Genomic DNA, 19258 nt, shown 5'->3' with positions numbered 1-19258 from the left:
AACCCCTATACATTTTTTCCTGGAATAGCCGTGATAGAGTTATATAGCTACCTGATGTATTTATTATTGACATTTTTATAGGTTTTATCCACGATGGAAAGAGTATGAATCTTACCAGGCTGAAATGTTACAGTTTACTTTGGATGAAGCACAGTGGCAGAATGATTGGGCTTTACTTCTTAGTTTAGCTGGCCAGCCAGGTAAATTGGACTTAGTTCTTGTTGTTCTGTCAACCATATCAAGTTCTTTGACTTAAACATAAAAATAAGAAAACTCTTTCAGGGGCTGATCTGGCCTCCAAAATTCTGTTGCCAGAAAATTGGCCAGTTTGCAATTTTTTATGCCATAAGTATGGGATTCATTTCGGAAAAATCTGACTACTTCCTGTTGAATGAGGAATTGTTTATTTTTAGATATATTTTTAAAGTTGAAATTTTCATTGCATTTTTCTCATAAACATTCACTGTGGCTTGAAATTTTAACACATTCTTCCTATAGGTATGCCATATGGTGGGGTTTATTTTCTGAAAAATTCTACCATAACTTTCTGTTTGCCAAGGACTTCAGCAGCTACTTATCACAATGGCTTGAAAATTTAACACATTCTTTATGTAGGTATGTCGTATGCTGGGATTTATTTTCAGAAAAAATTGACAACAAATTCCTGTTTAAAGAGGACTTTGTTTATGTTCCTGATATCGTGATTGAAAACAGGGCTATCACTAATAAGCCATTGCTCACAGATTTCTTATTGAAATCACACCAATTTTGCAATTGTATTGTAATTAAAACATTGTTTTGTGTGTGTTATCTGCTCCCAGATCATTAACATTTTAACAGGACAGATAACATATTTTTAGACCTCATTTGATTCTCACTGACATCATTTCTGCCTAACTGCTCAAAACTGGGTGATATTTCGGCAATGTCACATCCCAATTGACATTACACCGGAAATACTGCAGCATATATTTTCATATGTTTCAGAAGAGGACCTGTGTCGATTATACTGAATATATCATTTTTTGCCCATTAAAACTATAGTTTGCATATAAATGAAAACATGCCATGCATAATACTAATGTTGATATGTATGCTGATGATACAACCATACACAAATCTATGAAAAATATTAATTTATTACAACAGGATGTGCAAGATGATCTAAAAAAGTTGAAAACTGGTGTAGAAATAACTTTATGTTTATCAATCTTAATAAAACAAAGTGTATGATTATTGGAACAAGACAAAAACTGTCAAATACGCTCCTTAATAGTTAATGATAAAGCTTTAAAATTTTCATCATGTGAAAAACTACTTGGTGTAAAAATTGATGATACTCTAAGCTGGAAATGTCATGTTGATCATATATGCTCTAATATTTCATCAAGATTGTATCTCTTAGCAAAGATTAAGAAATATCTGAACATTGAAACAAGAAAAACTTCCTATAATAGGTACATTCTTCCACTTATTGACTACTGTTGTATTGTATGGAGTGGCTGTGGCTCTGAAGGATTAGACAAAATTCTTAAACTCCAAAAACGGGATATCCGCCTCATTCTAGGTGCTGAACCCTTTTCTCCATCAGAACCCTTGTTCAAAAAATTAGGAATCATGAAAGTAGAAACAAGGATTAAGTATCACAAATACCTATTAATCTATAAATCTCTCCATGGGGAAGCACCAAGTTACATATCAGAAAAGTTAACTATGTTTCAAGAAACAAACCTTATTCATTAAGAAATGCTGAACAAGGAAATTTGATAATCCCAAAAATTAAAACTGAACTTTTCAGACATTCATTCATATATACTGGGTCTGTCTTGTGGAATAAGTTACCCAAACATTTACGTAATCAAGCCACTGACAACTCATTCAAAATCAATTTAAAGAAGTACCTTAACACTTTTGAATAGAGTATCTTAAAAGAGAAAATTGTTGCTGCTTACACTGTTTTTGAATGTTCTATATTGTATCGTCTTAAAGTGATTTGGTATTGTTAAATCAGCTTTTGTTTTTGTGTTGTGTTGTTTATTTTTAATGTTTAGTAGATATAGTTTTTGTGTGTGAGGGTCTCAGGGAAGATTAGCTTCTAAACTAACTGTGTAACCCTCTTGAAATAAAGATTTTTATTTATTTATTATTTATGCCTTAGTGATTGATCTGGGAAACATTTGTTTACCTATGAATATTTTAATGAAAGATTATCATATATTTATAATTTAATTGAAAACATGTTTTTCATATGTTTTTTTCATGGTGGTCCAAACATGTGTTGCATTTTTTCCTGTGTACACTGTCATTTGAAATTGCTGATATATTTTAGCATTCTGGCAGTAGTATGAGGTCCATTTTAGCATTCTGACAGTGGAATGAGATACATTTTAGCATTCTGGCAGTGGAATGAGATATATTTTAGCATTCTGGCAGTAGTCTTAGATAAAAAAATATGCATAAGGAAGAACAATGGAAAATGATAAAGTTGCTAACAATCATCTGAACTTACTGTAGAGCAATACTGCTATAAACACTGAGCAAAGTCAAATTCAATAGAAACAATAGATACATTTCCTTATTCACTATTTCTTCTCAACAGAAAATAATTTTGGTGTCAAATGTTTATATAGATTAATACATGGCTTTTCAAATGTTGCCCTTGTAATCAGCCCGCTTTTGATATTTTCTATCAGGCTAAAGCCCTCAGGGCCAGTATCAAGTATTCATGGTAATAAGGGCAATATTAAAAAGGCCATGTATTAATCTGTAAGAATTGAATTTCATATTGATTTTTTTTTCAATATCAAATAACTCAAAAACCATTGCCTTTACCAAATTTCTGGCAAGGGTAAAATTGTTAAGCATCATGAGAAGACCTATGCCAAAATTTTCAAAACCATTCATTGACTAATGTAGGAGTTACGACCCCTGAAACAGTGTTTTTGTTGTTTTTTTTCTCATGTACAACTTTGAAAATCGTCTTCTCTGAAACCATTTAAGATCATTGATTGAAAATAAGCATAATAGTTCTTTAGTGTATTGTGCTCAAAATGACTGTTATGATTTTTTATCCGTGAATAGATATGGCTGCCTATACTAAAAATGGAACTTAGGGGTCATAAGAAAAAATTCAAAAATTGTTGCCTTTAGCAAAATTCTGCTTCAGGTCATGAAAATGCTATGAAAAGCATTTCCTGCATTTGACAGTTTAGTTGATTTTAACTTAGCCTGTCTCATTCCTTTTTTCAAATAAGCAAATAGTTAACCAGGTGAGTGATTCAGGCTTTCTTGAGCCTCTAGTTTTTCCTAAACAGGTCTATATTTTCAGTTTGGCCCTTATTTCCAGTAGTGGTATCTTATTTTTTATCTTCAGGTGCAGCTTTAGAACAGACCCATATTTTCTGTTTGGCCCACATTCTCAGACGTCCTATTATTGTTTATGGTATTAAATATGTCAAAAGTTTTAGAGGAGAAACTCTTGGATTTGCTCGCTTTCAGGGTGAGTTTAATGGAATAATATTTGATTTGCATACTTAGTAAACAACAACAAAGTAAAGTAATTGAGAAAATGGAACATAAATGGCAGCATAAATTTCATCCCTTCAATAAAATCATGTTAAAGGGTTTTGGAAGTTAACACTGACTTAAGATAATAAAATCAAAATACCTATAATTGAAAATAATATAAACAGTTCCTGTAAATGATTTAAGAGTTTTAAAACCTCGTGGGTTTGATTTTATTCTCAACAGGAAGTAGATAAATAAAGGGGAAATAATTGGCGGGAAAATCAAAGCTATGATGTTTTGTGTATAAATATGTAAAAGAGCTTATAAAATAATTGAGAAAATTCAGTTAAAACATAATTTGTTGTTTTCTTTTTTCTGAAGACCATTTCACCCTTCATTATTATTGAAATTTTATAAACAATTTCAGACTTTTTTTCTAAATGCAGATATTGGCATGATTTTTGGTATATAATTTCACCATAAGTTACAGGTCAAGTTTAACTTTCGTTTCGCTCCGATTATTTTACTGAAATTACGGACCTTGAACTTAGCAAAATTCACAGAAAAAAAAGTTTCCGGACATTTTTTCTAAAACTTACAGATACTGACATGGTTTTTGGTATATAAATTCACCTTGATAAGTTACAGGTCAAGTATAACTTTTGTTTTTCTCTGATGATTTTTACCGAAATTACAGACCTTGAACTTAGCAAAATTCACAGAAAAAAAAAAAGTTTTTCAGACTTTTTTCTAAACGCTTGCAGATATTGACATGATTTTTGGTATATAAATTTAACATGATAAGTTACAGGTCAAGTTTAACTTTCGTTTCGCTCAGATGATTTTTACCGAAATTACGGACCTTGAACTTAGCAAAATTCACAGAAAAAAAAGTTTTCCAGACTTTTTCTACAGGTCAAGTTTACGTTTTGTTCTTTAATTTTTTTATGTATTTTTTAGATCTAAAAAAAAAAATCAATTTAATTTGTTGAAAACTTTTGAAAAAATGTCTCTCAGTGTAATTTGTAAATGAAAAAAGAAGACAAATGTAAAAGAAATTATTTTTTGTTTTTTGTTTTTTTTTCATTTTTTCATGAAATGTGTACTCAATTTTCTGTCCCTGAAGTTTTCCTTTACTTTGTAGGTTTTTATTATTGACTTTTCACTACACCTTCTGTTTCACAGCTTGTCAAAACGATGCTCAATGATAAATTAAACAGTTTATGACCAATCCTGTTTTAAAACTTGAATTTCCACTTTGATTTTAACGTAACTTTTTTGTTACTTTTTACCACCTTTGTTTTGAGGTATTTTTAGGCTATTAAATTATGTCATACTGTAAGGGAGGCTATAGATACAAACACATATAGGAAATTAACATTAAGTATTGCATATTGAATTTATTGGACACTTAAAAAATTGGAATGAGAATTTGCGTTTATAAATGATCTGAAGGTACATACAATAGATTAGAATTTCATTTCTAAGCTATGTCAGGTTAGATAATGGAATCTTTAAAAATATAAAAAAAGGTTTTTATTTAAAATATAAAATATATATGTGTTTCTAGTTCTCATTTTATTTTTTATTATTTTTTTCAACCGACCTACACAATTCTTTCCTCTCAAAAATCTGTAAACCAATAAATTAACAAAATGTGGCCTTAGAATATTGGCTACCAGAAATGCTAATGTCCTCAAAAGATTCATCCTCATTACAATATCTTTGTAGGAATTTACTTACCTTTGCTGTGGGAGAAGAGTTTTTGTTGGAAGTCTCCTATAGCATTGGCGTACACTAGAGGTCACTTTAGTTCTCTTGTTTCCATGGAGATGGTTAAAGAAGATTTAATTGGTGCTGGTGCTAATGTAGATAATACTGATGAGGAATCAGTTGCCTATCTTCCTGTTGTTGACTTTGAAGGAAAATTACTGCCTTTACCATTCTTAAAACAGTCAGAGGTAATGTATTCACATGCAAGATTAGTTGTGTCACAATCTCTGAAGAAATATAGCAAATTTAACATTATGTAAGACCGCTAGTGATTAGTTTAGGACCATTTCAGTTTAATAGTATTTGAAATTAGCGGGAGACCAATAGACATTGTCTTTTAGAAATCATGTTGGTCTGTCTAACTTTCCATTAAAATAGACCAATTGTATATGCAAAAAAAGAACTTGTTGATCAATGATGGTTGTAACTTTGTTGACAAGGCAGCATATGGCTGACTTACAATTGGTAAATTATAAATTCCACTTTTATAAACTAGAAAAACTCATTTGGTGATACCTCCCTCTTCCAGAAACTCCATAAATGATTTCAGGCATTCAGATAGAAAAAAAAACAGAACATGCCCAATGGCATCAATAAAGAATATATGAAAGTTTTATCATTCAGCAGTTGAATAATTCCATCTTGGTGTACACAAGTCATAAATCATATTTTGCATCAGGAAATTTCAAAAAATCTTTCAATGGAAAAGCAAAATAGGAGGTGCTTATTAGCATCAAATAAAGAGTAATCTGTTAAAATTTCATAAAATTCCATTTAGTGGTTTCAAAGGAGTTGCTGATTAGAAGATGCCCCCACCTTTTGGTTGGCAAATGACAGAATCCATGTTTTGCATCAGAAAACCCCAAATATCATTCAGATGGAGAACATTATAGGAGGTGCACAATGGCATCATGTAATACCAAAATCAGTTCTGTAGTTTAAGAGGAGTTGAAGATAAGACATGTTAGAACTGGGGTAGACAAACGAATTGACAAACAAACAGATGGACAGACACCATGATCACTACATACCTCCCACTTATCAAATTTAGCATATCTATTCATCAGTTCATTGATTGGTACTGGGTCTCCAAAATGATTAATTACACATACCCCTGTTGTGTTCCCAGTTTAAAATACGGTCTATAGATCGTTACAAAAACAGTTTGCAAAAAATCAAGAATGACTGAGTTCTGGAAGTTGAAAGGACTATGTCTAACAAGCACTGACCATTTATCACTGAAAAGACAAGTGATGAAAAGGACTATGTCTGACAAGCACTGACCATTTATTGCTGAAAAGACAAGTGATGAAAAGGACTATGTCTGACAAGCACTGACCATTTATCGCTGAAAAGACAAGTGATGAAAATGACTATGTCTGACAAGCACTGACCATTTATCACTGAAAAGACAAGTGATGAAAAGGACTATGTCTGACAAGCACTGACCATTTATCACTGAAAAGACAAGTGATGAAAATCAACAGGACAATGAAAAATAATTAAAGAAAATCAAAATACTAGAATTTTTAAAAATGCTAAATTATGGTTAATTTGTGAATTTGAATGATGCAACAAGACATTACATGCAATAATATTGAATATTTTTTTAATTTAAAAACTTTATCATCCATTGAATGATTGGTTGAATTTTCAGTTGTTTTAGAAGAAGTAAGTTTATTATTTACATTGAAAATTGTGCCAGGAAATTACAGACTGTAGGACTTTGAGCCCAGAGCTTATTGGGGCCTTAAGCTCCCCCACACCGTACAAAGCACCTCACAAGCAAGGTGCAACTTGGTCTATGATAAATTCTGCAAGTCTCTGATCTATTTTAGCTTAAATTTAGTTGACCTGACCCAAGGTAATTAGAAAGCGATTTTCTGACGGAGGGTAGATTTTATCCTGATTAGTGAACAAAATAAATGACTCCTGAAAGACGGTAGATTTTATCCTGATATATGAACAAAATGATTGACTCCTTAAAGAGAGTAGATTTTAGCCTGATATGTTTTATTACCTTCTGTTTTGTCTGACATTAGTTCTCTACAGCAATGTTTGGTATTACAAAAATTGTCATTTTTGAGAATTGAAAGAAAGTTTTCTTTTTTAAACTCCAAGAACAAATTAAGCAGAGATATATTGATTATATTTGATAAAAGACCAAAGCTGATTTTTTTTATTTAAAACTTTCTATGGATACATTTATCATTCTATTTCTTATTGATTTAACAGATTGGCAAGGAGGAGAGTATCCTACACGAATGGTTGGATATATTTGTCACAAAAGCAGGTCACATGGTAGCTCTTCAGAAGACAGGACACTGCCCTCTAGTGGTGAAACAAATGGTAGAAGAATGGCTAGACCATTACAGACATATTTCTCACCAAATTATCACGCAACCTTCATCTCTGCAATCTTTCTCCAGTGATGGAGAGAGCGACCAAGAGTAGACCATAACAGACATATTTCTTATCAAATTATCAAACAAGCTTCATCTGTGCAAGTCTTTCCCAGTGATGGAAGGTGACCAAGATTAGAAGATTATCTAATCTTTTTTTTAATTTTCTCAAACAACCAAAGTATTGAAATATAAGATTGGAATCTTTTGTAACATATTATTCTATGTTATTGATGTACATGTAGGGTAGGACTTAAAGTGTTCAGATTAGTTAAAGAAATTTCTTCTTTCAATTTCTGGTGGTTGATCATACATTTTTTATATGGCCTAATGAAACTTAATTGCTTCATTAAATCCAAGTTATCTTTATTTTATTGTAAATCAGATTTTGTTGAATGGACACAACATTGTATATCATGGGAACTAAAAATTGTTTTTTATCATTTAATAAGACAATTCCAGTTTTTTTTATAAATTAGTTAACCAATAGCTTTAAAGACTGTTAATTTTTTATACCTGCTACACAAAGTGGCGAGGTTTTATGTTAAATCATCATTAAAGTTGTGTGTACCTCCGTCCGTCTATCTGTTCATCCCCAGATGGTTTTCAGATGATAACTTGAGAAGATATTTAAGGATTTTTTTTCAAACTTTGTATAGATATTGAATTTTATAAAATACAGATCATGTTCAAGTTGCACTTTGATCGAACTATTAACAAAAACATTATGGCCAATTAAAAATTATTTTACCCCTAAAATTGTTTGGAACGTGGCAGGGTATCATGTCCCATTAGATACCATATTTTTTAGTAATAGATTACTGGAATATTCTTTTTAATTATGAAATCCTAGAACTGTTTTGATCTCGTGGTTAAACTTCTAAACACTGATATTCACTGTAAGTATATATTTAACTTGATATTTACACACTTATAAAGGTAGGAAAGAAACAGATTTATACATATGAAGATGCATTTACTTTTTGTATCTTTTAATTAATGGAGGAGGTTACAGTTTCATCCCTCTGATCACTATTAATGGAGGAGGTTACAGTTTCATCCTTCTGATCACTATTAATGGAGGAGGTTACAGTTTCTGATCACTATTAATGTGTTCATTATACTTATGTCAGGCCATAATAAAAATATTTCTGTTTGCCATAGCCCATTAAGTAGGTAAACAATTTTTTTTTCTCTGAAATAAAAAGATTGATATAAAGACTTGTATTAAAGTAGCACTACCATTATTTTGTTGTTCATGTTGTTACATCTATCAATAAGATCAAAACAATGCTTGAAACAACTGAAAATTTGCTCCAAAAAAAAAGGAATCAGAAAAAAAAATAGGTTGATAAAGGTACCAATAAAAACTTTTCAGTCTGTTTTTTTAATTGGTCAGTCATACAATGGCATTCAAACTAATTTTACAACTTTGGCCTTATCATTACATGTAAGCCAGCTAGATAAGACAAAATAGTAGTTATATAATAAATATGGTTAGTGCTATAGTAGGTATTAAAGGTGCTTAAATATTGTGACTAAATAACATTTGTGTTTTATATCTGTTGTATGATAGCGTTTTGTCCTTTATTATCTTCATATTCATCTGAATGCAATAGAATTACTTCAGCATCTCAGATTTTGTACTTACAAAACTTGTTTTTCAAAATTCAGTGAAATAGAATACATGAAGCAAATATGCATTTTCTAAAATTTCAGGCCAACAGACATGAAATCAGTGTAGATCTCAGGGCTATAAAACAAAGATTATTCTTCCTGTCAAATCATTACATGTATAATTTATTTGAGGATTGTTCAGTGTACATCATACATTTAGGTAATGCTGATAGGATTTGGGAAAGAATTTTATAATGGGAAAGGTTATCAAATACATGTACAATGTATACATGTTATTCTACCCTGGTACTACATATTTCTGTTGTTGTATGATACTGTTGCTTTTTTTCTACCAAGGTATAGTGGAAGGTCAAATGTATTAACAAACTTTTTGATTATTAGTGATTATAAGTTTATTTTAGTTTTATGTTTCTTGCTTCAATGTATTGAATATTGTCAAAAATATAAGTCATGTTTTTGTTTGATTTATACATTTTTGAAAAATTTCGACTATGATTAGGTCATTTTTTTCTAGTTCATTTTAAATATTATTCAAGTTCTTAACTCTTTATTTTATTTTTTCATTTGAATAATATTACTTTTAGAAATATCCCTTGACTTATGAAATTAGTTCTTTTTTTTTTGTCACTGAAACTGTTAGGGCTGCTCCATTTAAATTTACATGAGAAGGGGGAATGCCGATTTTTTATATTTTTCTCTTGGTGGGGGGAATAAAATATGTTTTTTATATGTTGGTAGGGGTATGTTCGATAAATTGAATTATGTTGGTAGGGGTGAAATTTCATCTCTAAAATTCAATACACCTGGGGGTTGGGAGATTTTGATGCTCTGATTTCCCTAAATTTAGTACTACACATGCATTTTTCAACACATTGATAATTTTTTATATTTTATTTTTTTCTGGTGGTGGGGGGTATCTTAAGAATCTATTACATGTTGTGTCCCCCCCTCCCCATATAAATTTAAATGGAACAGCCCTTAAATAAGGAAGCAAAATAATTTCATATAATGATATAAATATAGAAATAATTCTAGTCTGGACTTATTAATGATCTCAATCCATTAACTATGTGTTGGATTAGGAATTTTTTAAGAAAATCAATTAACAAGGATAAATTCTGCTACAATTATACACATAGTTACTAAACAATGTCAGTATGTACTAATATAAATTCTGATGAATGCTGTTATTTCTACAAGGAACAATTGTCAAGGTGATGTTCAAGTGATAGTTGGGTTTGTTTTAGAGTGCTGGGCCCAGATGTTCAAAATTTTATCCACTGGATAACTTGTATAGATTGCACTAGACTTATCCATTGGATAACTTATGTCTGGGGAATAAGTTTTTAAACAACCTGTCCCAGTTATTTTGAGTGCTTAAGGTACAATTGTTTTTCTAAACCTACATTATACATAATATATATATGTCCTAGAATGTTTCTATTTGTTGTTGTGTATTTATTATTCATGTTGTTTAGACTTAGCATATTTTGTCCATCAACATTTAAACATGAAGATTGAAACTATTGAACAAGTATTGTCACTTCTAATTTAAGTACTATAAAAAAATCATCCTTATTTTATTGCCCTTTTGATATAATGATCTCATTCAAATGGTCAACAGCTCAAATACTTCATCAATTAGAGCAATAACATTCTGGTCAGTTGTGCACACTATGAGAGGAGCTATTTGTGTGACTTAAGTTTTGTCAAAGGTTTTTTTTTATCTAAAATATGGATGAGGATTGGATTTTTTTTGTCTTTTTTAATCAAAACTAACAAGAGAGTGTTTGAAATATGTGGAATCACACTAGTGGCTATTATTTTAGCCAACTTAAAACAGGTACCCTTATAAAAATTATTGTCACTTAAACTTGTTGTTTATAATGCATCAAAATACAGAAATTATGTTATTACAAGGAATGTTGTGCCACACACATCTTGCATAGTACTGCTATGTTGTGTTTTAATTTGTTGTTTTGTTCATTCCAAATACTTAATATTCATTATTGTAATTCAGGTTAAATCAGGCTTGACTTGGGCTTTTAATATAAGGTTGGAAGTTTTAGTGTGGAATAAATCAGGCTTAATTTCTTATATAACTGAAGGTGACTTAAGCCAATTGAAGTTAACATGTGCAATATAAAATATTAATGGCCTTTTATTGTAGATTTTGTAAAGACATCTGTTCTTTTCAAGGGAATTTCAATACAAACCAGCATACTTGCTTTTCAAACCTTTCAAATGACACACTTTTTTGTTTATAAAACTTAAGAAAAGACATAGAATGGTCATCTTGTTTAGTTGCTCAAGGAAATAATAATAACCAGTACTATATGTAGTGTTAAGAATAAATTCAAAGTAGGAATGTCCTAATCTAATGAAAGATATTGGTTGATTGCTTCATTAGGGTAATAGTTTTGATATTTATAACAACATACCAATTATTCGGCTGTTTTTCTCATCCCATCACTTGGCGTCCGCCGTCTTCATCGTTGTTAACAATTATACAAAACTCTTCTCCTTTGACATTACTTGACCAATTGAAACCAAACTTGTTATGAATGTTCCTTGGGTTATCCTGCATAGAACAGATGTGGGGATTTTTGATCTGTCAAAAAACATGGCCATCATTACTAAAAATAGAACATAAGGATCAGGCAGTAGTTTTTCACATATATTTCCATATTGGTTAGGTTTAGCCTAATTCTGACGGAGGCAAAAGTGTTCATTATGATGAGATCTATCTCTGGTCAAATTTCGGTTTTATTCTGTTAAGCTGTAATTGAGTTATTGGCCTTTTTCAATGATTTTTGCTATTTTTAAATAGAACATAAGGGTCAGACAGTAGTTTTTCACATATATCTCCAAAACCGTAGTTAGCCAAAGTCTTTCATTAGCTGAAATCCTTTTTATTAGGACTACAAAAGTCTTCAGGGATAAAAGTTGTCAGATGACTCCTTGTAAGAGTTATTGCCCTTGAAAGGGGAAAAATGACTTTTTTTTTACAGTTTTCAGTCAATATCTTGAAAACTTTGATAGATTAAAAGAAACTTTTAATTGTTGAAATGATTCTTATGATCATAAGTCCTACCAAATACTTCTTGAGTCAAAGTAGTTGGACAACTGCTTGTTAAATTTATTGCAGTTGAACTGCAAAATTTAACCAGGTGAGCAATTCAGGTTTCTGGGAGCCTCTTGTTTTTTTTACCTGAGAGGGTTAATAGTATGGCAATTGACAGTTTAAATAAAAGAGAAAAAAAAAACAAGTTGATGAAGTTACCTTGAGATGATCAGTATGTCTGGTTACTTGGTAGGATCTCTACTATACATGTTTTTTATGATAGGTTGTTTTGAGCATCACCAAATGTATTTCATTGTAAATCTGAATATCAACAATGTCATTGTTTTCCTATTAAATATTATCTTGACCACTGTTGACTGTATATAGAACCAATATTGACTGTATAGAACCTAACCCAGGACTGATTATATTGAACCACTGTGAAACTGATATACAAATGAGGCTTAGACCTGCAGAGCATTTTAACAGGTTAGAGTCGGTATCGTATATCTGGGTCAAGTCAGTGCACTGTTATTGTCTTTATACTGCAACAATTTTTTAAAAGAGAAATGTTTTGAGCATGAATAACAAATTTTTTAATTTGAAGTGGAGGACATCCTGGCAACTTCAAAACAAAAACAAAATAACATTTGAGATGTCTCAACAGAAAGTTAGAGAGACAGTACATTACTTGTAAATATACAGTTAAAGCATTTTGACTGCTCAAATAGACTGGCTGCAATATGATTATTTTTAAACAGATTTGAGGACTTGGTATTTGTACAGTTAGTATTTGTCCTGCAAAGATGGATTGTATTATGTTCAACATGTTTATATCTGATTTCGGCAATTTCCGCTTTTTTGGTTGGCTTCGTAAAATCATGACTGGGAGTAAAATACTATAGCCCCTAATTTGTGACTGGGTAAGGTCTTATGGTTCTTACTAATAAGTACTGAGGACTCAATTGTATAATGTTTTTCTGATGCAGTTGGTATAGTTTTGCTTTATACCCTTTGACCTTATTAAAGACACTCTTTAATGGAAACGCAATTCTGTTTCCCAATTTGCCAAATACTGCTAACTTAGTTCTGTTCTATAAACATATATCGAAAATTGAAATTGCGTGCCATGTGTTATTTCCTGAATAAAATGTAGAAAATAATAAGTAAAAAGAACAAATTTTACTGCGTCAACTATCTTTTTCTACAGATAGTACTTGTTTCTAGTATATTTTATATACTACATGTATTATACTGAAAGGGATTAAATACTATTTACAAATATATATCATTTATTTTTAAAATATCAACAGAACAAATAAAAGCATCAGAAAGAATAAGAATAAATATTAATGATACAAATGTATTGCAATATGATTCATCATTACATATAAGTAAAACAACAGACAGTAATTTCAAAAAATTATAACAATTACAGATAAATATCCATACAAAAAAATTGGAGTTAACCATTAATTTAGGAAACGTACAATTATACATAAATCTCCTAAACCATTCAGATTGTTGACATTACATGATTAAACTTTTCCGACTCTTATCATATGTTCAAATCAAAATATATGTTTTTGTTATATTATAAGTGACTGTTTAAACCCCATATGTTTTACCACATATCATTCCTTCTGGAAACACACTTAAAATGTTACCTGTTATATATAATGAAGATGACATGTCAAAATCTGTATCACGTGCAGTATCAATCCTCGTCCAATTCCCTTGTGCAACTGATATAGGTTTCATAAAGAGCGAAAGTTGAATATCACTAAATATCAACTCAAATTATATAATTTCAACATCAAAACAAACAAGCTATCTAAATAAAGCTAGAGTTGATGTTTTGCAATATTCAACTCTCATGAGTTATAAAAACTTTTTTCTCTAATTCTTTTGAAATATTTTGTCCTCTTGACATACAGCATCTGAAATGGTGTAAATTCTAGCGATTGTTTTTCTATGATGTCAACAATGATGTTCGAAAAACAACATTAGAAACATCACAACGTCGCTTTCGACCATTCAGATTTTTATAGAAAATGATACACACAAACAAACAACCAATCACAACGGCACAGTTTTCATATCTCATCATTCATGGTGTGATATTGCTAATATCTAGCCGTCCTATTAGTAGATAAAACAACCAAACCATACAGAAGACATATTATGCAGATTTTGACATATTATATTCAGTATATATTATACTTGCTAGTTAATACAATGCCTTAAATTAGACACTTGTATAGTCAGGTTAACCCCTTCCATAATTAGACACTTGTATAGTCAGGTTAACCCCTTCCATCATTAATAGCAAAAGATTATTGTCATACTGAAATATTAAGACCGGTTAAATTAAAGCAACTAGCTGCCACCTAAGTTTGATTCCCACTATCACAACCCCACTTTATCTTGATTATTATATGACTAGGGAAAAGTTCTTAACTGGTACCAGTCTGGAACAATTCTCCACAGGACCAGTAATAGACTAAAGTGGCCGTTCACCTTGACCTCCAGCTAGATCATACACAACAGCACCTACTTCTGATGCCAGTGTGTCAGCATTCTCCTAAAACAGGAAAGCATAAAAACTGACTAGAAATACCCTTGCTTAGTGTAATATAAAATCATGCTGAATTCGTCCATAAGATAACTACCTCATTTTCAATCATGCATGTTTACATATGGTGCCTAACCTTTCTAAAAAATTTCATTAAAACACATCGAGTATTTTGGAGGAGTTGTGCTAAAGAGGTTTTAACATGCAATACCCTAAATGTGAATGATCTCCCTTTGCAGGCATCAAACAATAATTTAATTCTTCATACACATCTACATATGATGCATAACCCTCCAATAAAATTTAATGAAAAATAACTGAAAGGTTTCGGAGGAATTGTGAACAGATAAAGGTGATTCTTATATACCCCACTTCCTAACTCAATAGCTCTAATGACAATGTTGGTCGTTAATGTGTCTTTGTGTCGTTATTTGACTTTTTGGTTTATTTTGAAGGATACTTTTGTTGTTGGGTACTTTCAGAGCATATTTGAAGGTGTGTTTATGTATTGAAGACCTTTTAATAATCTCTGTATTTACTATTTTTATAGGGGTTATATGATGGTACATTCATGTTTAGTGTTTAAAACATTATTCTTTATATACATTTAAAAAAATCAGTGTATACTTAAAGAAATACATAGAAATGTTTAACTGCAATGCAAAACTATATTCAGATAACAAATTTTTGGCTAATTGACAGAAAGAAAACAGGCTAATTGACTTTAAGAGAAATCCATTTACTGATATTATTTGAAAATAATCTGAAATACAAATAATGTCAGACATACTTGTTGTTCTGTGTGGATATACACTCACCCTAGAATCTGCCTCAGCATACACACGTACTACATCTTCTGTTCCTGATGGCCTGAAATCAGTAAAATATATAATAGCTAAGTGAATCAGTAGCATTTATAACAGCTAAGTAAATCAGTAGCATTTATAACAGCTAAGTAAATCAGTAGCATTTATAACAGTAAGTAAATCAGTAGCATTTATAACAGTAAGTAAATCAGTAACATATATAACAGCTAACTAAATCAGTATCATATATAACAGCTCAGTACAACAGCAACATTAAAAGTGTTGACTATATCATTGTTGGAGAGAATTTCTAACATACAGTTATTTATTATTCAATGAGTCTAACCTTACTGACAATAATGCCTTAAATCTCAGTTCTAGTTTGATGTTACTTGGTATGGAGGAAACTTTTATGTTCTGTAGACACAGCTCTAGTTTGATGTTAACTGGTATGGAGGAAAAGTTTATGTCCTTCTGTAGACACAGCTCTAGTTTGGTGTGAATTGGTATGGAGGAAAAGTTTATGTCCTTCTGTAGACACAGTTCTAGTTTGGTGTGAATTAGTATGGAGGAAAAGTTAATGTGGATCTGTAGACACAGCTCTAGTTTGGTGTGAACTAGTATGGAGGAAAAGTTTATGTTGATCTGTAGACACAGCTCTAGTTTGGTGTGAATTGGTATGGAGGAAAAGTTTCCGTTGATCTGTAGACACAGCTCTAGTTTGGTGTGAATTGGTATGGAGGAAAAGTTTCTGTTGATCTGTAGACACAGCTCTAGTTTGGTGTGAATTAGTATGGATGATAAGATGCTGTTGGTTTATATTTAGTCCTCATCTCCTTCTACCTGCAATTGCTTTAGGTCAGTTTTATGACATGGAAAAGCCCCTTTGAAATTTGAACTTAACTGGCATATCTGACATGTATGCATATACATGTATACACATTATGGTTAAGGATAGAAAATTGAATAATTTTTATATGGGATACACAGTAACTTTACCCACCTTACAAATGATCTTCCTTTAGAATACTTTGAAACCAGTTTGTCAACAGCCTCCTGTAAACCAGAGGGAGCCACTGTTTTCCTCTCAGCATCAGTTGTTTGTATAACAGACCTGTCCTTTACCTATGAATAGAATTTTGGAACAACACTAAAGAAAAGCAAGCAACTTGTACAAATCAAGAAATGACAAGAAAATCCATGATTTACATATGTACAACAAATGATCTTATTGATGTTGTCAATACAGTAGCTTACTCTGAAGGTGGCCAAAACAGTAGCTTACTCTTATGGTGGCCAACACAGTAGCTTATTCTTATGGTGGCCAACACAGTAGCTTACTCTGATGGTGGCCAATATGGTAGCTTACTCTGATGGTGGCCAATACAGTAGCTTACTCTTATGATGGTTAATACAGTAGCTTACTCTTATGGTGGCCAATATGGTATTTTACTCTTTAAATGTGCTTAAACTATTCTTTTTGAAGTCAACAAAAACATAGCATATGGGCCATAATAAGAGTATGCTACCAGATTGGTATCATACATATGTATTTCTGTACCAAAAAGGCACATATGTCATAACATAAGGGTTTTCACATTTTAAAAGCCTTGAATGTACATGGTCTTGAGCAGATGAAAATGAAAACATTCTTTTGAATAGAAATCTAAATAATCAGTGAACAGACCTTGACTTTAAGTTGTCTGTTAGGTAGATCTGTATAGGCCTGATTCCATTGTTCTACATCCCATCCTTGTGCTGATAAAATTACCTCTACCAATAACATATCTGATATGGCATCACCAACAGTCTGAAACACACCACACTCTCCTTACTAAACAAAAATACTTTGAGCAAGCTTACAAAGAGATTACCACCTGCTTCAAAAGGAGTGCAAAATAAAACCCTGAAGTTCAATTATCTCCCTTTTGAGTCTTAATTATCTTTCTTCTTGCACATGATATTACATATGAAGAGGACATAACTTTTTGTAGGTTTAAACTGGTTTGAGGCTGGTATGTCAGTTAACTACTAGTAGACCATTGTCTGTTCATTTGTGTAACATAAAACCATTTTAGGTGTGTTTAATTGTGTAAAAGTTTTCCACAGTGGCCAGATTTAAAAGAGGGAGTGTAATGATCACACCAAAGTACTCTACCCTCCCCATTTTTTGTGCCTGTCCCAAGTCAGGAATTTCTGGCCTCTGTATGTATTGTTTCCTTTTTACTTTCAGTTTCCTTTTATGTTGCTAGAGTATATAGGGGCAACTATTTCACTGTACCTGTGTATAATGCTGTTATGGGGCCAGTTGCAGCCTAACCTGTGGTGTGAGGGTTTCCTTGTCATTCATTGAAGAGCCATGAGTGGCCTTGAGTTGACACTTTTGATCCCTGTGGGGTTGTTTACTCTTTGACATACTTACCATTTCCATTCTCGTTATACATCTACATTTGATGCCTTCATAAGAAATTTCATCAAATACCCTTGAACTGTTAAAGAAAAGTTACAATTCAGGTCTGAACCCTTGTGTTAAATCATCGCTCTTTGACATCCTCCAAAAATAATTATATTCCTTCATGAACATCTTCACTTGATGCCTAGCCTTCAGATAAATTTTCATCAAAATTCCTTGAGTAGTTTGAGAGAAGTTGTGCTTAAGACCTTATACATTTACAAATCTTTATAAAGATTATCTTCTTTATGAAGTCCTCCAACAGTAATACATTTCTTGATGTTGACCAAACTTCTTAAAAAGTTTCATCATATTCCCTTGAGTGGTTTAGGAGAAGTTGTGCTTACAAGAAATATGGACAGACGGAAGGACAGATAGACAGGGTGACACTAAGACCTAGAGAATCTTTAATGTTGTTAACATTGAACATGAGACACAAGTTTTTTCATCAAGCATCTAATCTAGTCCCTATGTTCTAGTGTAATCTAGGCACCAATGATCTAGTGTCATCTAATCTAGTCCCTATGGCTATGTTCTAGTGTCAACTAATCCAGTCCCTATGATCTAGTGTCAACTAATCTAGTCCCTAATGATCTAGTGTCAATTAATCTAGTCCCTATGATCTAGTGTCAAAGTGAAACAAATGACCCCAGAACTTAGTGAAAGGCAAAATATTGATATATGATTCTTGTACAGAAACAAACCTGGTTAATCAGATCTATTACAGTTATTAATTGTGATACAGAATTCCTTTGCTCCTTTGTTTTACTGAAATAATAAATAAAACAAAAAAAATTCAGTATGGATTGACATCAAAGGTTTGAAGTTATCTTTTCTATTAAATGAAAGGTTATTAGTTGCCCTGATTTTCATACTGACCTGTATCTGTTTTGTCTTGTCTCATTTATTTACAAATTAATTATCATACCATACAGACAATTTACTAAATTTAAATTTATTTAAACTGATTGATTTTAACTGATTGATCTGATAAGCTACCAGTTTATTTACCTTTAATTTGGCTTAGCCAAAATTACAATG

General features: G+C 31.5%; 2 protein-coding genes across 2 annotated transcripts in view; one reads left to right on the top strand and one right to left on the bottom strand.

Annotated features, from left to right (window-relative positions):
- The window catches only part of LOC148623201 (ubiquitin thioesterase zranb1-B-like), a 30481-nt gene extending 17729 nt beyond the window's left edge, over window positions 1–12752 (top strand). Inside the window, exons 5-8 of the mRNA XM_088573815.1 lie at window positions 82–200; window positions 3374–3499; window positions 5239–5468; window positions 7516–12752. Coding sequence (XP_088429941.1) covers window positions 82–200; window positions 3374–3499; window positions 5239–5468; window positions 7516–7734 — 694 coding nt within the window. The 3' untranslated portion in view covers window positions 7735–12752. The remainder of the gene's footprint in view (window positions 1–81; window positions 201–3373; window positions 3500–5238; window positions 5469–7515) is intronic.
- Window positions 12753–13658: 906 nt separating this feature from the next.
- LOC148623200 (phosphoacetylglucosamine mutase-like) overlaps window positions 13659–19258 on the bottom strand; it is a 29674-nt gene continuing 24074 nt past the window's right edge. Inside the window, exons 14-18 of the mRNA XM_088573827.1 lie at window positions 18922–18985; window positions 17453–17575; window positions 16769–16890; window positions 15778–15829; window positions 13659–14968 (exon numbers count right to left, since the gene is read on the bottom strand). Coding sequence (XP_088429953.1) covers window positions 14888–14968; window positions 15778–15829; window positions 16769–16890; window positions 17453–17575; window positions 18922–18985 — 442 coding nt within the window. The 3' untranslated portion in view covers window positions 13659–14887. The remainder of the gene's footprint in view (window positions 14969–15777; window positions 15830–16768; window positions 16891–17452; window positions 17576–18921; window positions 18986–19258) is intronic.

Source organism: Perna viridis, chromosome 3 (assembly GCF_037379345.1).
Source record: "Perna viridis isolate PV_CMFRI_1.1 ecotype Kerala chromosome 3, ASM3737934v1, whole genome shotgun sequence".
NCBI classification, from domain to species: Eukaryota; Metazoa; Mollusca; class Bivalvia; order Mytilida; family Mytilidae; genus Perna; species Perna viridis.
This window is presented reverse-complemented; position numbering and strand designations above follow the sequence as displayed.